The sequence below is a fragment of the Pholis gunnellus genome (assembly GCF_910591455.1).
Source record: "Pholis gunnellus genome assembly, chromosome: 3".
NCBI classification, from domain to species: domain Eukaryota; kingdom Metazoa; phylum Chordata; class Actinopteri; order Perciformes; family Pholidae; genus Pholis; species Pholis gunnellus.
The window spans coordinates 11,288,086-11,306,437 of NC_136529.1; the positions used below are offsets into that span (position 1 = coordinate 11,288,086).

Genomic DNA, 18,352 nt, shown 5'->3' on the forward strand with positions numbered 1-18,352 from the left:
TTCTGAACTCTGTCTTTATTAAGATATATGGTACTAATCTTGTCGTGCTCTGTTATTCATTTTCCTCAATATAATAGTAATTTCAAATTTCTAAACCGCCTATTTAACCAGAATATGATGACCGTTGCCTGTACGTTTTTGGCAGAAACGCACCTACGTCCCCTAACTGCCTTGAAATTGTACATCATTTCACAGAGTGACTCTCTTAAGTAGGTGTGATGTTTTAAAAGATGTTCTTCTCATCTTCCCACATCCACTTATCATCAGGAGGCCGCTCGCTCAGGTGGCACCCGTTGCAATTGCAAAAGTATCACCAGGTTAAGAGTTTCGGATAAAAACTTTCTCTCCCGTACAACCCAAACTGCAGAGTTCAGAGGTTATTCAGACACTCCTACCATGGCATTGCAACGCTACGTGTGAGGTGTTGATGCTTAGATTTTCTTTATTTGTGTTTCTGTATTTCAGGGAGAGTGTGATCGACCAGCGCATCGAGAGCGCCGTCTCTCAGATGCAGTCTGTGATTGAGCTGGGCCGAGTGATCCGAGACAGGAAGACTCTGCCCGTTAAGGTGAGTCATCGACTATTCTATTCATTCACTCCAGTATCAGAGGCACAGTGAATTAAGACTCTGGGAAACATACGAGATATCGGCTGATATCGGTAGCAATGTTGGCCGATTAACAAGTAATTGCAGCACAGAAATGTTTGCGTTTTGTTAACTGTAAAATATCAAGTGTATTACTTGTTTACAGTTCTTTGCGGGATCCCTATCTAGAATGTTTATTTTCTTTTATGTTAAAAACATATGAATATCAGTAACTATATTGCTTTTTTATTTTTGTCTCTTACAACCACGAATATTAGTATTTGCTTCACACATCCGGCATCAGACGGGCTCTTAAGTTATCTGTACTCTGTCAGGACTTCCCATAGATATGGCTTCATCATATTAATGCTCTAAGTTATGTTGTTGTGTTAAATACAACAGCCCCATTTCTGTGTTTTTTTTGTGCTGGAACATATGACCCACTGTAATGTTGGTGTGTATTTCAGTACCCATTAAAGGAGGTGGTAGTTATTCACCAGGACGCAGAAGCTCTGAAAGACATTCAGTCCCTGCAGAAATACATCCTGGAAGTAAGTAGAACACGCTGTGATTGTTTTATGTGATGATTTGTGCAGTCTTCTCAGTTACTTTACCAGTTCTCTGCATCAAGGAAAGAGGTGCAGCTTCTGCTCCTCTTTCCTATAAGTTTTTCTCTGCTTTGATCAGTACCATTAGATTTTTAAGAGACAGAGATAACTCTCCTAGAACCTGCCAGTGTGTTGATTTGATAGAGGGGGAGGGAGCACATGCTCGCACACAGTCTGTATCTTCAGCTGTAATTTGCGGTTGGTTCATCTAAAAAAGGTGGCGGAGCAGATGCCTTGGTAAATGGTTTTACATTTGATCTACTCCATTTGCCACACATGCAAACCCTTCATCAACTATAGAATGCAGACTTGTTTTCCTCCATCACATGGAAACATTGAATTACCGTTGATGTGTTTGTGTACTTCATAGTCACAGTAATATGCATCGTTACAGTTCACGCAGCTCTCCGAGCTCTTGTTCTACATAAAGAGCCTGCAAGTTTGACTTTCCAGGTAGACATCCTGTATGTTTAACTATATAAAAAACAATGTGTTTCCAATGTCTTCATCATCATCAGTGTATGGTTATGTACCGGAAAATGCAGATTAATTACAGGTGTGTCTGGTCCGTTCAGGTGCTGCCCAAAAGACAGGGAAAAAACTCAGACCGACTAATTGTGATTTACTGCAGGAAGCCATTAAACGGACATTATCCCTTTGTCTTTGGGTTTGCTTTTGCTCAATAAGCTCAATAAGTCAATGTTGTTCCACAGCTGACTTAGATAACTACTCTTAAGTAAGAATGTTTCAAGCTGTTCAATGCTTTACCTGGAAATGTTGGAAGTCTTTCCATTCTTACTGATGCCTCTTAGATGGAAAATTGATTGTGGCTCTTGTTTCCATATATGAGATGGGGATTACCTGTAAAAGGGCTGCTGGTGCAACCTTTTGTTGGAACCTTCAAGCTTAATCTTAGTTGGAGCCACTTCTTATCTCTCACTCGATTTGATTTCTGGTGAGGAAAACATTTAACCTTGCCGGCATCTAGCTTCCCCAGTAAACAAGGTTTATTTGATCCAAGCTGAGAACAGTTTAGGGTCCTGCAGCCCCGGGAAGAACCTTCAAACTCTCTTACTATTGATGTCGTTTGAGTTGAGCTGAGCTTTTGAAAGTTAGGTTTCACCTTTTCCCTGCGGCTTTTACTTAGATTCCTTCATTATTATTCTATAATTATTACTATTTAACTGGTCCTTCTCTGTGATTCATTTATATCACTACCTAAATGTGCAGCGATTGGGCACCTATTGTTGTTATCGACTGGCTCATTGACTGGTTGATTTCATGGCTGACTTGCTCTCTGAGTGAATTACATTTTCTGTTTACAGCACATGTCTGGAGCAATTACAGTTTTTAATTTGACTCCTACAGGATGTAACAAAGCATCTAGCTTAACTCGACACCCTTCAGAATGCCCTTTCCAATGTATAGAGTAGCGGATACTATTGGCATTAATACTAGCACTGGCATATTTCAGTGACAGGTGGGTGCCGCACCAGGTCGCTAGCTGCTAGCTGTTGATTAGCTGCTAGCTGCTTCAGAAACCAGTGGGCGATGTGATGGAAATTACTTTTATTTTATACAGTCGGAAGTCTTACGGAAGAAAGTAGGCACACAATTGGATTGGCTGTTGATGGCTGTAGCTTTGATCAGCTTTGCTTTGCTGACAAGCGGGCTGAAGACGTTCAGTGGAAATATCCAATGACTTGCTGTTTTATTTGCACCAACATCACACACAAACAAAGCCATAAATGTCTTGAAGATAAGAGAGGTGCTTTTTGTGCACTTTAGCGTTGATTCATTCCTATTTTCACAAACCAAGCTCAGCTCAAAACAGGAGTTCCAGCTGCTATTTTCCACCCCACACTCGGCCCACTACAGCGCTACAGCAGCTTATCTGTGCTCAGATATGCTCGAACTAAGTCCCGCTTTTCAGCGTGATTGACTGAAAGAAGCTGTGCATGGCAGGCCATGGTGGGTGTCAGAATGTCTAAACTTAGTATCTCTATTGCTGCACCAGATATAACCGGATCACAGATTTCTATCTCCATTTAGATTTAGGAATAAAATGTACTGTACTGAAAGTACTGCCTGTATAGGAGGACTCACTTACCAGTTGATTTCATGGCTGACTTACTCTGTAAGTGCATGACTCGATAGTAATCAATTATTGATTTGCTCTTGACAGGACATGCCTGGGGTATTTAATTATTTTCCTAGTTGTTTTTGTTACATTTTCTATTAAGTTTAGCTTTAGTTCACTTTTAATGTGCTTTGGCAGTTTAATGAATGCAAACATTCATTTTTTGTTACATTTTTACATCTTACATTGCCTTTGGATTGATTGGACAGATGTTGGGTGCGTGAGTTTAAAAGGTTTAAAGGTTAAACTGAACAAATGCAACCGGGTCACTTAACATTTGCGTTGTTGCCAGGAGGGCTTTGTTCATTTTATTTAGCGAATGTTTTTGGCATTTAATGATTTAACGACATGTAATGAAATCAGGGTTTTTGTTATTTTTGCAGTGCACATTAAAATTGTTTTTAATTTAATTTGTTTCAACTTTTGTATTCATTTTCATGTTTGTTTTTTTATCGACAGTAACAACCCTAGTAACTGGTACTCATCCGTATACTTGGGAAGCATCAAGGCAGCGACATTACCTTTTCTAAGACATAGGTTGTGTCTTCTTTTTTTTTCCATCTTCCAGGAGCTTAATGTGCGACAGTTGACACTGTCAACAGACAAGGACAAGTACGGTATCCGTCTGAGAGCCGAGCCGGACCACATGGTGCTGGGCAAGAGACTGAAGGGGGCCTTCAAAGCCATCACGGCTTCTATCAAGGAGCTCACCAGCGAACAGCTAGAGGTCTTCCAGAAGACAGGTATTGCTCTGCAAAATCTGTGAACTTAAAAATCACACTCAAAGGAAAATCTCTAAGCTAATGAAGTTCACTTGTTTGCATTTGCACATGTACACTTGTGTGTATTTATTTTTTCACCATGTACTTGTGGTCTTTATGCCAAAGACTAAATCCGTAGTCTGTGATTTTGTTTACACAATCATTGAGTGAAGAACAGCAGGTTGGTTTTAGGATTTTACACACATTTACAACTGCACAGTTGCTGCAAATTGTGTTGGAATCATATATATTTCACTAAAAGCTCAACTGTGAGTCCTTGCAATGAAGTAGAGTACAGACAGACTCAGAATGCAAACCCTTACCCTTCTGAAACTATAATCAGAGCTGGAGTACGGATCAAAGCTGTGCAAGGTATCTTGTCTCTCCAATTATAGAGAGACGAGGAGAGCCCCCAGAATCTCTGGGGAAGGAAGCAGTGGAGGTCAGCTGGGCTGTGGGAACTTAACATTTCCAATCACTCGGATGTTTGAAGTGAAGCCAATTGTAAGGAGAGAAGGAGGATGGGCAATGGAAGGAAAGAGATAGATCGTGGTAGAGGATGGTGGAAAAATGATGGTGGAAACACACAGATGACTGTGTGCTGCGGAACCAAGTAACATTTCACCGACTTGTGATGAAAGCCAAGATGGGACGTCTTGGATTACAAAACCTGCGTTTACGGTGCTATTGTATAATGTTTCACCTATCTCTGTTAAAAGGAATAGTTCAACACAGTATCAAGCTTCAGCTAGCAGACAATTGGTGGAAGTTACACCACTGTCTCTGAAATAATCTATACATGAAAAAGCTAACGGCTCAGACTCAGACTTGACTCAGACTCTCAGTCCACTTTTAACTTCTTGAGCAATTTCTAACTGAGAATCCGTAACTCGGAAAACCTTTTTAGACTGGAAGGGTAGCAATTTGCAGAGAAACTGATGTGCGTTCATGACCGTTGGTTGTATTACTCAATATTCCTTACCTGCAGCGTTTGATCCCATCATTTCGATGGGCCAGAAGAAAAGAGGTTAAGACAGAAGGTGGAAAAGAGCAGAGAAGCAGGGAGGGACACAGGAAATCAAACCATGGAAATCTGGGATTAGAGAGAAAGGGAGTGACTGTTTCACCCAGCCTCTGGGTTTGGAGAAGTGAAGAGGAGAGGAGAACCCTGTCACGCTTTTTAGTCAGGACACAGACGGGGGTAATTGCTGCCACTGGCAAAATGGAGATACAAACCTGACTAGAATGGGTTTGCTGTATTGTTTAAAAGCTCAGATCTCGTGTGGATTTGGCCAGGAAGACTGCAATGTGAGGAATCTGAAAAAGCTAGCAAATACTGGTTTGGACCCATGCTAATTCAAAACAAAGCCCCGGCATGCATGCGGGTTAAGAGAGCACTTTACTCAGTATGATTAGGTGTAATTGAAACTATTTCTAGAATCCGTTCCACAAGACAAACACCGAACTAAATAATCATTTCACACTATCAGTTGGCACTGTATTCAAATTTAATTAGGAGAATAGCCCAGCAACTAATTGTTTATCATCCAATTTGCATTAAAGTCTGTTGTCAGCATCGATTTAATCATCATGGGCATCAATATAGATCATTTTCTCATGCACAAATGGATTTTCATCCTCTTAAATTATACATTTTCTGTAATTAGGCTGGTGGTATTTTAGATTTATAGAAAGCATCTGAAAATCTATACGTCTAGTTGAGTTTTTATCTTATCATTATCTAGTTTAATTATTATGTAGTGATGTGAGTGATCTAACAAAACTGTTACCTCCAAACAGTTCAAAATTGTTCTTTATTTCGTGTCACTCGACATCCAACTGACAATGCACCAGAACATTGTTCACGATCGTCTCTGTAGACTCAACCACATGGTTTTGTCCGACATGATTGTTGCCGAGAATATCCCAACCCAAGAGGAACATCTTAATATTTGTGGTAGCAAATTGTTTTGATGAATGTATATTAAGTATGGTTTGACTCATTTTTCATAGCCCCTGGTGAGTTTTGTGTGGGCTGTATGATTTATGGTGGTTCAGATCTGTGGTCTGATGATGCTGAGACACAGTCGAGTTCCACTGGTGTTGAATTCTGCACCAACAGCAAATCTACGTATACTTACAATTCATTGGCTGTTCTCTGACTTGATGGATGTTATTTTTTTTTTTTGCTATTTACTAAATGTTTATTTTTAGGTTCAGGACCACGACTGTTGTTCTGAACGTTTCCATGTTGTTGTGGTTCATGTTAAGGATCCATCAAGGTGGACGGCCATGAGCTTCATGAGGAGGACCTGAGACTCATGTACACCTTCGACCAGAGCTCTGACTCAGCAGTGCAGTATGAAGCACACTCTGATTCACAGGTATGCTTTTACATTTAAAACCCAATCATTTTAGCATTAGATCGTTTTTGTATGCAAATTTAACATCATTCAGGAAGAAATGCATAAAAATAAGATTAATTTCTTGATTTTCTGTGGACAAACCACTCCGTCTCCCTGTTTAAAGAGACGGTTAAACCCAAAATGTGAGACTGTTCCTTAAAACCTTGTAGCAGTTGCATCCTTTTTATTTGAATCAATATAGATATAGATTTTTATTTTACTTCTTTTAGTTGCTTTAAATGTTTTGAATGTACATCAATCTCTTACATATTTTCCAAATGTATTTCCTACACATGCTGCACCCATCATAATTGATGGGTTATAAATAATTGTTAAATTTCAGTCACTTAACGAAAAGGTATAGAAATATACGCACACGCGTACAGTACACCCCCTCTCTCCTTACTGCCACCTTACTATTAGATTGAGCTGCAAAGTCGAATGTAACCTGATATTTTAAAATATTTTTTTTTTTATATATATATATATATGCCTTTCCACGGCTGCTCCTGCACCAAGCTGCCATATACTGTAAATGCATTTATTCGTCCTCACTGAGAGTGTGATGTATGAAATCATTTCACGGCTAAGTGGAAAGCGGCATGTATGCGTTTCCCACAGGCCCTCTCTAATCAGTGCTCCTCCAACCGTATACACACCACACGGCTGCACCTTCATACCAGTTTACTGAGCTGGCTTTTTAGTTCTCTCTGTTACTCTCGCTCGCTCGCACTGATTCTCCAGCTCCCATCTGTCTGTTTCTCTGTTCTTTCTTTCTCAGATTCTTTTTCTGTTTGCTTTTGTGGACTTTTCTCAGTCACTCTGTAATCTTTTTTTTTTTTTTTTTTAATTTCTTCCCATGGTGAAGTGTTCGGGGCTAGCAGCAGCAGCACAACAGACACTCAATATTGTCATTATTGCTGCGTGGGTGGTTGTTGTTTTTTTATTACTTTTACATTATAAATGTTTGAACAACAGTGTAAGGCAGATTTATTACATGCAGGTTGCTCCCTGCCTTGTCAGCTGTATAGTTTTTAGCGCTTGGCTGAAGGAGTCTGAGTGGAAGTCCAAGATCTTCAAGTCATGTGAAATGATGTCACACTCTTCTAGTATTCTGTCAGATGGACATTGCAATAATTGTGGGGTGTACATGATTAGAGTACAACCTGTCAACATTCATTTTGTAGGAGCTCACTGTTTGTTGTTATAGTAACATGAAAATATTGAATTCATGCCTTAACTACATCACCTCGGCAAGGGTGTCAACAAGATTTTTTTAGGGTGCTAACCTAGAACTAACTAAAGTAGATACTTAGTTGATTGATAAAAAACTAAATAATAATAACAATTTATAAATTAAAGTATGGTGTAAAAAAAAATGTGTTTTATTACAATATACCTCAGAATTCTGTATTTGTCTTTGCCCGAATATTAAAACTTAATGTCCAAAAGAAAACTTAATATTTGTGCTCATACATATTGAATGAGTCCGGCTCGCCCCCACTTAATGTTGTTTTTTGTTGTTGAATTGAGCCGATACTGATGCAGGTGTCTTTTGGTAACATCAGTTCTGTGATCACTTTTGCGAATATGTAGTTTAAAAGCCCTCCTGCTGTCCTCCAGGTTCTTGTGCTGTTGGATGTCAGCCCGGACCAGTCCATGATGGATGAAGGCGTTGCCCGAGAGGTCATCAACCGCATTCAGAAACTACGCAAGAAGGTGGGACAATTATTTCAGGAGCACTACTAGCTCTGGAAACCAGAGTGACACATAACACACTACTAGTGAATTTTACAATCCAGTGTCTAATGAATAGAATACAACACATTAGAAAGAGTTTGCCAACACATGTAATCAGGGCTGTGCCAGGGTGAGCAAAACATGCCACTGAGGCAGTTTTACTGGAAGACAAAATACATAATAATAATAATAATACGTCGCAAGGGGAAGAAAATTGACTGAGTACGAGAGGCATTTAGGAGCATGTGTCGTTGGGAGTATCACAATATCACAAAATTCTGTGTGGTATTTTCAAAGGATGACATATATATATATATTTACAACATATAGAAAATGAGAATGTTACAGTGAAAAACTCAATGCTGCACAATTCAAGTAAGGATTCCTGTCCCAAACAGATCAACTACAATCAAACATCGACGATTAATGTCAATGACGTCTGAATGGTGCGTTGCTTTAAATGTTGCTGCCGAAAGTAATTGTGGGATGGCATTATTTTCTTTCCATAAAGGATGGACCAGTGTACCCTATGCTAGAGGAAATAAGAAACGAAGCATTGACTCACTTTTCCTCAGCATTGAGACAATTCGACCAGCTCTTATGATGGCTGCCTCAGTTAGAGACCTTCCTAAGCAAGCCGCTGCGATGGACGTTTGTCACTCTTTTCTGACATTTTATAAACTATGAATTGATTGTAATAATGAAAGTTATCGGTGGTTGCAGCCTCACAATGTAGACCAAGCATAAAGAAATTAGCTGTATCATTTTGTTACATTTCCCTCCTGATCACCCCCGTGCTACCCCCTTTCCTCTTTATGTCCCATGCTAATTTTGTCAGGGCAGTTTTCAAATCTTTCCACTGCAGCGTCACAGTTAGAAGTTTCTCCATCATAAGGCAGGCTTAATGGAAGCTTAATTACAGTCTGGCCCCTTTCAGATTCTAATGTTGGAGCTTTGAAGTGGTCTGGGGAGTAAAGACGGATTAGCCAACAGCCTCTTGTTTTCACAAGCAACAAACTGTTTTTTCCGTCCCCCTATAGCAGTGGTGTGCTCTGGCTCCCGGCCAGGCTAAATTCCTCCCGTTATTTCAAACTGAGATCTGTTAAGAATTTTCCACCCCTGCGATGGGAATTAATTTTTTAGCAATTCTTTGACATGTTTGGTTGTAGTTTGTGGGTGTGCATGCATGTCTTAATCAGTGCTTGCGTGGGTATTTGTGTGTGTTAACATATGCAGGGTTGAGAAACGGAGCTCAGTGTTTCCTTTTCGTTACTGGACTTGACTGGAGATCGCTGACAAAGTGGCGATAGCTGTAGTTCTGTAACTTGACACACACATACACTCTCACACACTGTACTAGCCCCTTCAGGGTAGGGTCAGTACCTTGACTTGGCAGGAAAAGCCTATAAACCTTCCTCCATTGATTGACTGCTTCTCTGTATCTAGCTAATGCTATTCCTCTGCCCTTGAGCCACATACTGCAATTGGGGTGTGTGTGTATGTGTGTGTACTATACAGTCAATATATGTGTGTAGGGCTGTGCACACATGTGCAGGGGCTGCACAATGAAGATTAGAATGAGATCAATGTGTTTGAATGTGTCAAGGTTAGAGGAAGCTGTCAGCACACAATGCCAAAATCCAGGCTTTCATCCAATGAAAAGGCTCTCCTTGTTCCCCCTCCCTTTATTTATTTGGTCCTAAACTGTCTGTTTTTTGCTTTTTAATCCCCTCCTTCTTTTCTTTTGGCCGCCTTTTCATTGTGTTAACTTTCCCCCCCCCATTACTTCCTTCTTTCAGGTAATTGTTTCTTAGAGATTTTATTTTCTTATAGAAGAGAAAAAAGCTTTGAAGAGAATTACTTGTCATAAAATTGGGATTCTTTTCGTCCTTGGCAATAATTCTTTTAAATCAGATAACAGGTTTTTCTGTTATTCTGTGTCGTTGTTTGAAGAGTTATTCAAGCAGTACTTTAAGCATATTTACTCACTAATGGTTCCTGTTGTCTTTTAGCTCTTTTGCTAAAACAAACTTATTTTCTGAATTATACTGTACTTGGTATTCATTTGCATATTAAAACCCACTACCTGTCACTCAACTCCTTATCTCACAGGGCCATTTGGTGCCATCAGATGAGATAACTGTGTACTACCGCTGCCAGCCAGAGGGGCAGTACTTGGGCTCTGTGATTCAGGCTCACACTGACTTCATCCTGGCTACCACCAAGGCTCCACTGCTGCCCTTCCCCATCCCCAAGACTGCCAGCGTCATCATAGAGGAAACGACTCAGGTATGAAATGACACCTCAGGGCAAGCAGGAATATTGTTCCAAAACTGTTCTGCTTAGTGATTCCCATATCACCATTGTCTGAATGTAGTTGTGGTATAAGTCATAATTAGATTTTTAGTCAGTATGTCTTTGTCATGCTCTTTTTTTCCTTTCTTGCAGCTGAAGGGCTCAGACCTGGAGTTAACCATAGTAAAGGGATCTTCAGCCCCTCGGGCTCTTTTAAATGGACCAGCTTGCACCTATGTGAACGTCAGGGTGAAGGTCAACAACAAAGAACAAGGTAGCTCATTGGAAGGCCAAACAGCAAGTCTGTTCTTCCAGCCAGAAAAGATTTAACAAGAAAGTGTTCAACAGCTAAACTGTCGATAGAAGTTGCTCCTGCCTCGGTTATTTTGCATTTCACTCTGTAAACTGTTTAGCTATGTCAATAATCCTGTAATCCTGGCCGACTCATTCCTTGTTCAGAGGGGGTGGTGCTGTTGGAGAACCCGAAAGGCGATAACAGACTAGACTTGGACAAGCTGAAGAAAGTGTGCAGCAGCATCTTTGGAACCAATAACACCCAACTCAGGTTCTTCAACGGCGGAACTGGTGAGAACTGGTTTTGGATCCGTAGGAAGATATAAATGCAGCGAATCGCTGTTGCAGTTGAAACATTTGCCGTCTCCTATTACTCCCACACAATATTTATAATGTTCCTAATGCCTATATGATATTATTATGGAAGTGCATGTTGAGAGCATCGGTTGCTGCAGGGTTTGTGTGTAACAAAAATGTGTGGCTAGCTAGCTTAACTGAGAACACACACTGAGCACCTGCCTTTACAGCGGGCTACATAGCTGTAGCTAACTTTTGTCATCAAACTACACCAGCTAGTGCAGATGCTATTAACCAACCAGACACTGTTCTGGATGCTGGTGAAGCATCACTGTATAAACTCTTGTAACAGTAGGTAAAGCATTTAGCCTGCGAGCTAACCATAGTTGGCTATCTAATGCTACTTTTTTCAGTTTAGTTTGTTTGGCATTATGAGAAGGAAAAGGAAATCAAATAAAAACGTTTCTAGCTTCTTCTTTTTTCACCAACTGATGGTGTGCATATGTGTGCATTTGTGTTCATTGCAGAGTTGACCAGTAAAATGGACCTTCAGGCTTTGAGCGGTAAAACATTGTCAGTGACTTCAGGCTCTTCCTCCTCTGGCCAAGCCCCCACCACCGACACGCTGCTGTGTCCTTACGTTAACCTGCTGCTCTGCAACGCACAGCCAGCTGGTGAGAAACACACACACACACACACACACACACATAATGTACATATAGCCATGCTCAACTGAAGTCGGTCCTTCACACTGTTAAAAAGCTGCCATTCATCTTTTTAATTATAATCAACCAATCCCCTGGGCTGAACAAAACCAACAATGAATTTAGCTTGCTGACAATTTTAGCCTGGCTATTTCTGAAAAGAAATTGTCCAACACATAATCCTCCATTAAACCGCAATTGTTGTTGTAACGCTTTGTTTTTTTGGGGTTGTTTTAAAAAAAAGAAATTAGATTAAGCAAGTTAATAAATGAGCTTTAGAAGGGTGCTGGTAGGCAGACTATCTTCCCCTGTGAGCAGAGCTGTTGTATCTTCTTCTGACATTTTCTGTCTAAGCTAAGCTAACCAGCCTCTGGCTGTAGCTTCATATTTACCATACAAACATGAAAGCAAATACCTGTTTTTCCCAAAATGTCCAACCATTCCTTTAACTACTTTCTATACTGTTGGGTATTTTAAACTATACTGATGCACCATATTTGATATGTTGATTTTATTTTTTGTGTATAAACTCAGAATCTGCACAGTAAATAGAAACTGTGCTTTATTTATTTTAAACACACTCATTGTGTGCTGTACTGTGTTCACTTTACTGAAGAAAGTGTACCATAATCCATCTTATGCTTAAAGTCATTCACACTCAAACATTTTCCCCTCGCCTCTCTGACCCTACAGCTACCTATTGATCAGTCTGTCTCTCTGTTGATCTATCATTCCTCCTCGCTCTCTCTCTCTCTCGTTTTTCCTCTTGGCTTTGGCTCAGGCTTGTTACCGTTACAGGACTTCAAGCCAATCTGGTCTTGATTTGTAAAGGAAGGGAAGTCTGTCTGGTTTACTTCTCTTCAACACTCTTCCTATCTCCCCCAGAATGCCAGACCGGAGAGCTGAGCACCCTCCTGCTGGTGAATCCAGTGGGTCAGAATGTGCTCCACTACTCAGGCCTGCTGTCTGAGGCTGCCAAGGTGTTCGGGCTCCGCAGCAGACGGCTTAAACTCTACCTGGACCAGGACCTCACCCAGGGTAAGATGAAAAGATGGCGGGTACCATTTTGACTACAGCGTCCACTTAGAAGACTTTTAAACTGATTAAAGGCCAATAATACAGCGAGAGGAAAATCTGATTGATAGTTTTTACCTTCATCATATAAAGTCACTGAGAGGAAAAGTGTTTTCCAGATGAACAAAAGTGAACAGGTCAGTAAGTCAGTGGCTATGATTTAAGGGCACAATGTGATACAGTTCTGTATTATGGATGGGAACTTTACAGCACATTCCTTTGTGGCTTTCCAGAGTTTTCTTTTGGATCCTTTATCAATTATCTCATTTAAATAAACTAAACTAACCTCCCAATGTGAGCAGCTTGAGTTCTTTGCAGGTTTCTTTTTAAAACTCTGATCTTTAGTGATTGCTTAAATGTTTTTCCACAACCTAATTTTAGCTGACTAAATAGAAATAAACATACTTTGTAACTGTTTGTTTTTGTTTTTCAGAGCTGCCAGCTGATTCATCGGTAAAATCTCTAGACACCAAAACCCTGTTTGTGCGAGTTCTTCCAACAACTGCCGAGGCCTAAATCCAGAGAAGCCATCTTTAGGAACATTTGTCTCAGATGACTCACAGGTTCCCCGAATGAGGTTTTTTTACCAGTTAAATTCCACAAATAGGCCCTTTGGTGTGTTACATTGTTTTCTGAAATCCTGATGCAGAGCAGGTTTGTCTGTCAAATTCACACGTTTTAATTCATTGAGTCACTATCAGCCATGTCTTGAAATGAAAACTTAAGGCACGAAATGAGTGTCTTTATATTTTGATTTGTTTTAATGCATTTCGAGATGTGATGACAGCTCTAACCGATCATCGTATTTAGCAGAGACTTACAGAACTGTTCTTTCCCTTTTACGGCCTTGTGACAGTTTCTAAGAAAGAACAGCGTGTTGCTGGGTTTTATTGTTCTGGATAGAGAAAAGATACACATCATTTTTACACTAGAAAAACAGAACGATTGTTTATACAGAACAGCTTAATAGACCCGCTGGATAGATGCGTCTACCTGACATCAAACTACCCGGAAAGAAATGCCAAAGTTTAGTTTTTTACTGCAGATTTCTTCTCTGTCTGTTTCAGCATTTCTTCTTGGACGTCTTCTTGTCTAAACTGTCTAGCTGTAACCCCATGTATGTTTTTGTCTTTATTATGCTTATGCAAGCTACTTCTGTTCAAGGCTTATTTGAGGTGAGCTTTGTCCAGAATAATTATTGCTCTGGCTCATCATCGGGGAAACGATTTGGCCGGTTGTGCTTACACACAATTTAGAATTTAACAGATAAACCTGCTGCTCATTGCATTGGGAATCCTCTGACAATTGTGAAGGCATTTAAAAGGTGGAATGGATTTTCGGGCTGCTGTACCTCAAGGACAAAAGGGTTCTCTATTTAAAAAGAGCAACAAATGGATAATGTACTATTTTAAGTGACAAATGGAATAAATCAAAGGTGAATCGACATTCTGTTTTTTCCTTCTGCTCACTAAACCTCTGAATGACAAGAAGAGACACATCATGTCTGTGACTTTCTTAGCTGCGGATATGGAACATTTCGTTTGCCTTTCTTTTCCTGGTACTTTCATTGAGTGCAAGGTTAGAGAACACATCTAACAAAGGGGATTAAAAATGGCTTCAGCAGCAATAAAATACAATGAAAAGGAATAGTTTTACAAAATTGGTTAAGTACAATTATTCGCCTTGTTGCCGAGATTTAGATAAGAAGATTGATGCCACTCTCACGTCTGTCCATTTATTAGACCTCTGTAGCTAGCCAACGGTTAGCTTAGCAAAGTCGTGAAACTGGGAAAGGGTTAGCCTGGCTCTGTACAAAGATGATAAAATCCACAGAGAGGTGTTAATCTTCTCCTCTTACTCTTGGCTAGAAAGTGAGCGTTTTCCTAAAATGTCAAACTATTCCTTTAAGAAATCGTGTGCCATACAGGAGAGGTGACACCCCGTCTTTCTTTCTTTAAAGAATTGAGATTTGCTTTCTCAAATCTAATGTTGATAAAGAAGCTATTATCAGAAGAAGAGTTGTGGTTTACTGGTAGAAATGAGGCCACTTGACTGTAGAAGGATGCACTGTATCTAGTTTTTGTATTTGTTGTAGTTTTCTGACAAAATCAGTTACTCCATCACCGAAGAAGTCAAATAAAAACATACTACCACGCGACGGTACCATTTTCTCTAACTAAAGGCATTTTTGAGAATTTTTTTCATGGTTGCTATTTGCTTTCTTATTATATGTGACCTGAGGATTCTTCATGTCAACTAATAGTGTCCTAAACATACACGCTGCTCTGTCTAGTTTAAGGGATGAAAAGCTACCGTCTCATATGTTCTGACTCAGTAACTAGCTGGCCATGGAAAGAGGAATTCATCCACGGTGTCATTCTGCTAACTCCATTTTTTTTAAAGATGCCTTAGTCCTAGTTTTACATTCTAGCAGCCAATTCTAGCGAGGGATTCACTTGTATCTTCAAAACTGTCGACAAATCTTTTGACTGTAGACGAGAATACAGAGGTGTGGCTTTAAAAAGTACAGTTAATAATGTCACTAGATTCCATGTTGTCATGAATATAACATCATTCTCTACTAGCGTGGGTGACATTGAGGTTTGACTGTTGAGGATTAAACAGCAATAGGCCGACTTGAATTTCCAGGGGATGTTTATAGGCTGCTGACGTCCACAAGCATGGTGGTAATCTGTGTCTGTGAAACCAGGTTCCCACTGGTCTGCAGCCAATATAGTGAGGTGTGTGTGTCTGTGTGTATGTGTGTTAATGAAGGGGTCGGGAGGGAGAACTGCCTGTTGGCAGTTGAGGTAACTCAATTTGGGGCGCTGCTGCAGAACCTCTTTTCTCCATACATTTACACCATACTTAAAATGTACTATTCATTTGCATAAATTCTGCAGCATTAGCACCAGCACAGTATATTAAACTGCTTCTCAGTTCTCAGGTTCTTAACCGTAACCCTAAAACAGTTAACCATGAATACACCAGATAAGTAGCAACTCATCTGTGACTATTTTATTAGTGCATTCACAGTGATATTTGAAAGGAAAAGTACTTAAGTCCTTCAGAGTCTTTAACCTGACTCAATACAATACATAAAATACTCCAGGTAAAAGTTACCAGTTGAAAAATGTACTTAGATTAAGGTAAAAGTATTGGCAGTAAAATGTACTCTGGTGTAAAAAAGAGCGTGTTTTTCTCACAGCTGGATGATAGATATAAAGTGCCTTAACGCGGCATACTGTACGTGATTTTATATCAAAGTATTGTCCCTTATTGTAGCACAATTATGTTACTTTTAAAAACGATTAAGCAAGTGTTTACATATAAAATAGCCAGACAAAGTCTGATGTTGGTTGATCTAGTGATTCCAATAGCTGCCATATAAAAGGACTTTAGCACATTGATGCAGAAATCAAAGCAAAATTCTATTTCCATAGTGAAGTCCTGCTCAATGATTTGCAACATTGTGCACAATGACCTTATACATCCAGAAATATTAAAGGAATACCTATCACGGTGTAAACGAGCATGACGCTTCGGTATTTGGGACATTTCGGGGGAAATTTTTAACTAAGTACAGTATTTTCATTGGAAACATTGTGGATTAAAAGTATGAAGTCTCTCCAACACTTGAGGTGCCACTTCATAATGTGGGTAGTATAATAGAATACTTTACTTTCCACATGTGAATTCCACCATCTCTATAATCAGTGTCACTTCACTGTGATGATTTGATCATCCCCCCCCCTTCTGGGCGGAGCAGCGTGCTGCTTCACTGGTTAAATATTAAGCACACAGCTCTTGTCTCATCCTCCTCTCATCCGTCTCGCTCCCATCTGTTCCTGCTGCTCCATTTGTGCCTCTGCACACTTCGGCCTGGGTAAGAGAGCAGGTCAGCGACCCATCTGCTGAGAGACTTCACAGAAATACAGAATGCAGCATGGGTGAAGTGAACATGACCCCTGTCAACTAACTCTAATAATGCACAACAAAACTAATTACAGTGTGCTGCAGTGACAGTTGGCAAAGAACAAAAGTTTTGCCACAGTGCAGGATAAAGACAGGTGTGCTTTCAAGAACAGAAACGCCAATAAGAACTGTTTCCAGCCAACCCACCCTGGCAACACACGTGTGCTGCTGCGTAATGGAAAAAATCTAAATCTCTGCCAGTAAATCAGTTTTCAGCGCTCTGCATGTTGCCCACTGCAGAATGACAGCAGTGAATACAACCTCAAACAAGCAAGCACAATAGGTGAGAGGGTGGGGGAAGGAATTAGGTGCGTTTCGTTATTTTGGCTGTAGAAGATATGTGATCTCAAAGGAATTAACCTGCTACCCTATGTTCGTGCAAGTATAGCTATTTGTGGCATCTTGAATTTACAAAACATTTATGCCACAATTCAAAGGAAGGATGCAGTGGAGGGAAAAAACACCCAAGCTCAGATTTCTCAATTCTTGGTGTATTGCCTTACAAACTGCAATATTCAATATTGACTTTAACTGTGCATTTTTCCTTCTAACTTGTTTGGCCAGAATATCTGTATGAGCTGGGACCCACATGATGTGACCTCTGTGCCACATACATTACCATGATTTCATAAATTAAAAAAATCACCTACCTTTTAGCTTTTCTTGCACTACACATTGGAGGCTGACCGATTAATTGGACAGGCCAATATAAGAAGAAGAACTTGCACTCTGTAATGTCAAAGATACTGGATGTTTTAGGTTATTGAGACACAGTGCTGCTGTTCCATACTTTATCCATTGGAAAATGTACACATTTCGGTAACAAACAAACAAAAACTAAATCAAAGCATCCTATAATAAGAAAGAAATATGTAAAAAACAAACTGACACTATATCTAGTTATATAGTTAGGTTTTTTAAACTACTGAGATTATGAGTCATCCGATGCACAGCATACAGTAAAATGCTCTTGAATATTTGGATTTTCCATAATATATTTTTTCAGTTAAGTGTTTTATTTTTTCTGCATTTTTTCCCCAACATGAAGGTCTTAATGCTGCGGAGGAAACTTCTCCAAACTTGCCGTACGTGTTGTTCGGCTTGAAGTTTATTGTTGAGGAAACCGGATGCTAGCAAGCTAGCATTAACAGCGTACATCGTAAACGCACATCCCGTCAGCAACAAAGTTTCAAATGTTGAAACGAGGGCTTACATGACAATTAACCCGTCGGTAAGGGGGACTTTATTTGTTTATTATCATGGCTGTCATTAAAAACATATTATGAAAACGATACAATTTAGTCTAAAATGTAAAGCAGGGAGGTAGTAGATGGAAAAGCCACTAATTGAACTAAAAAAAAAAAAAAAAAAGAGGATTCAATTGATAATGTTGCGCAACAATTGTGCCCGTCACCCGCATGTAGGAGAAGCTGTGCGCCACCAGTAACAGAGCGCAAAGTGTCGGAACCTGCG

At 39.9% G+C, this 18,352-nt stretch overlaps 1 protein-coding gene across 1 annotated transcript in view; it reads left to right on the plus strand.

The window, feature by feature from the left end:
- The window catches only part of iars1 (isoleucyl-tRNA synthetase 1), a 46,119-nt gene extending 31,769 nt beyond the window's left edge, over nt 1–14,350 (plus strand). Inside the window, exons 24-34 of the mRNA XM_079184237.1 lie at nt 466–568; nt 1,054–1,137; nt 3,903–4,077; nt 6,367–6,479; nt 8,124–8,219; nt 10,353–10,529; nt 10,689–10,809; nt 10,995–11,120; nt 11,654–11,800; nt 12,716–12,868; nt 13,338–14,350. Coding sequence (XP_079040363.1) covers nt 466–568; nt 1,054–1,137; nt 3,903–4,077; nt 6,367–6,479; nt 8,124–8,219; nt 10,353–10,529; nt 10,689–10,809; nt 10,995–11,120; nt 11,654–11,800; nt 12,716–12,868; nt 13,338–13,420 — 1,378 coding nt within the window. The 3' untranslated portion in view covers nt 13,421–14,350. The remainder of the gene's footprint in view (nt 1–465; nt 569–1,053; nt 1,138–3,902; nt 4,078–6,366; nt 6,480–8,123; nt 8,220–10,352; nt 10,530–10,688; nt 10,810–10,994; nt 11,121–11,653; nt 11,801–12,715; nt 12,869–13,337) is intronic.
- The last annotated feature ends 4,002 nt before the right edge of the window (nt 14,351–18,352 follow it).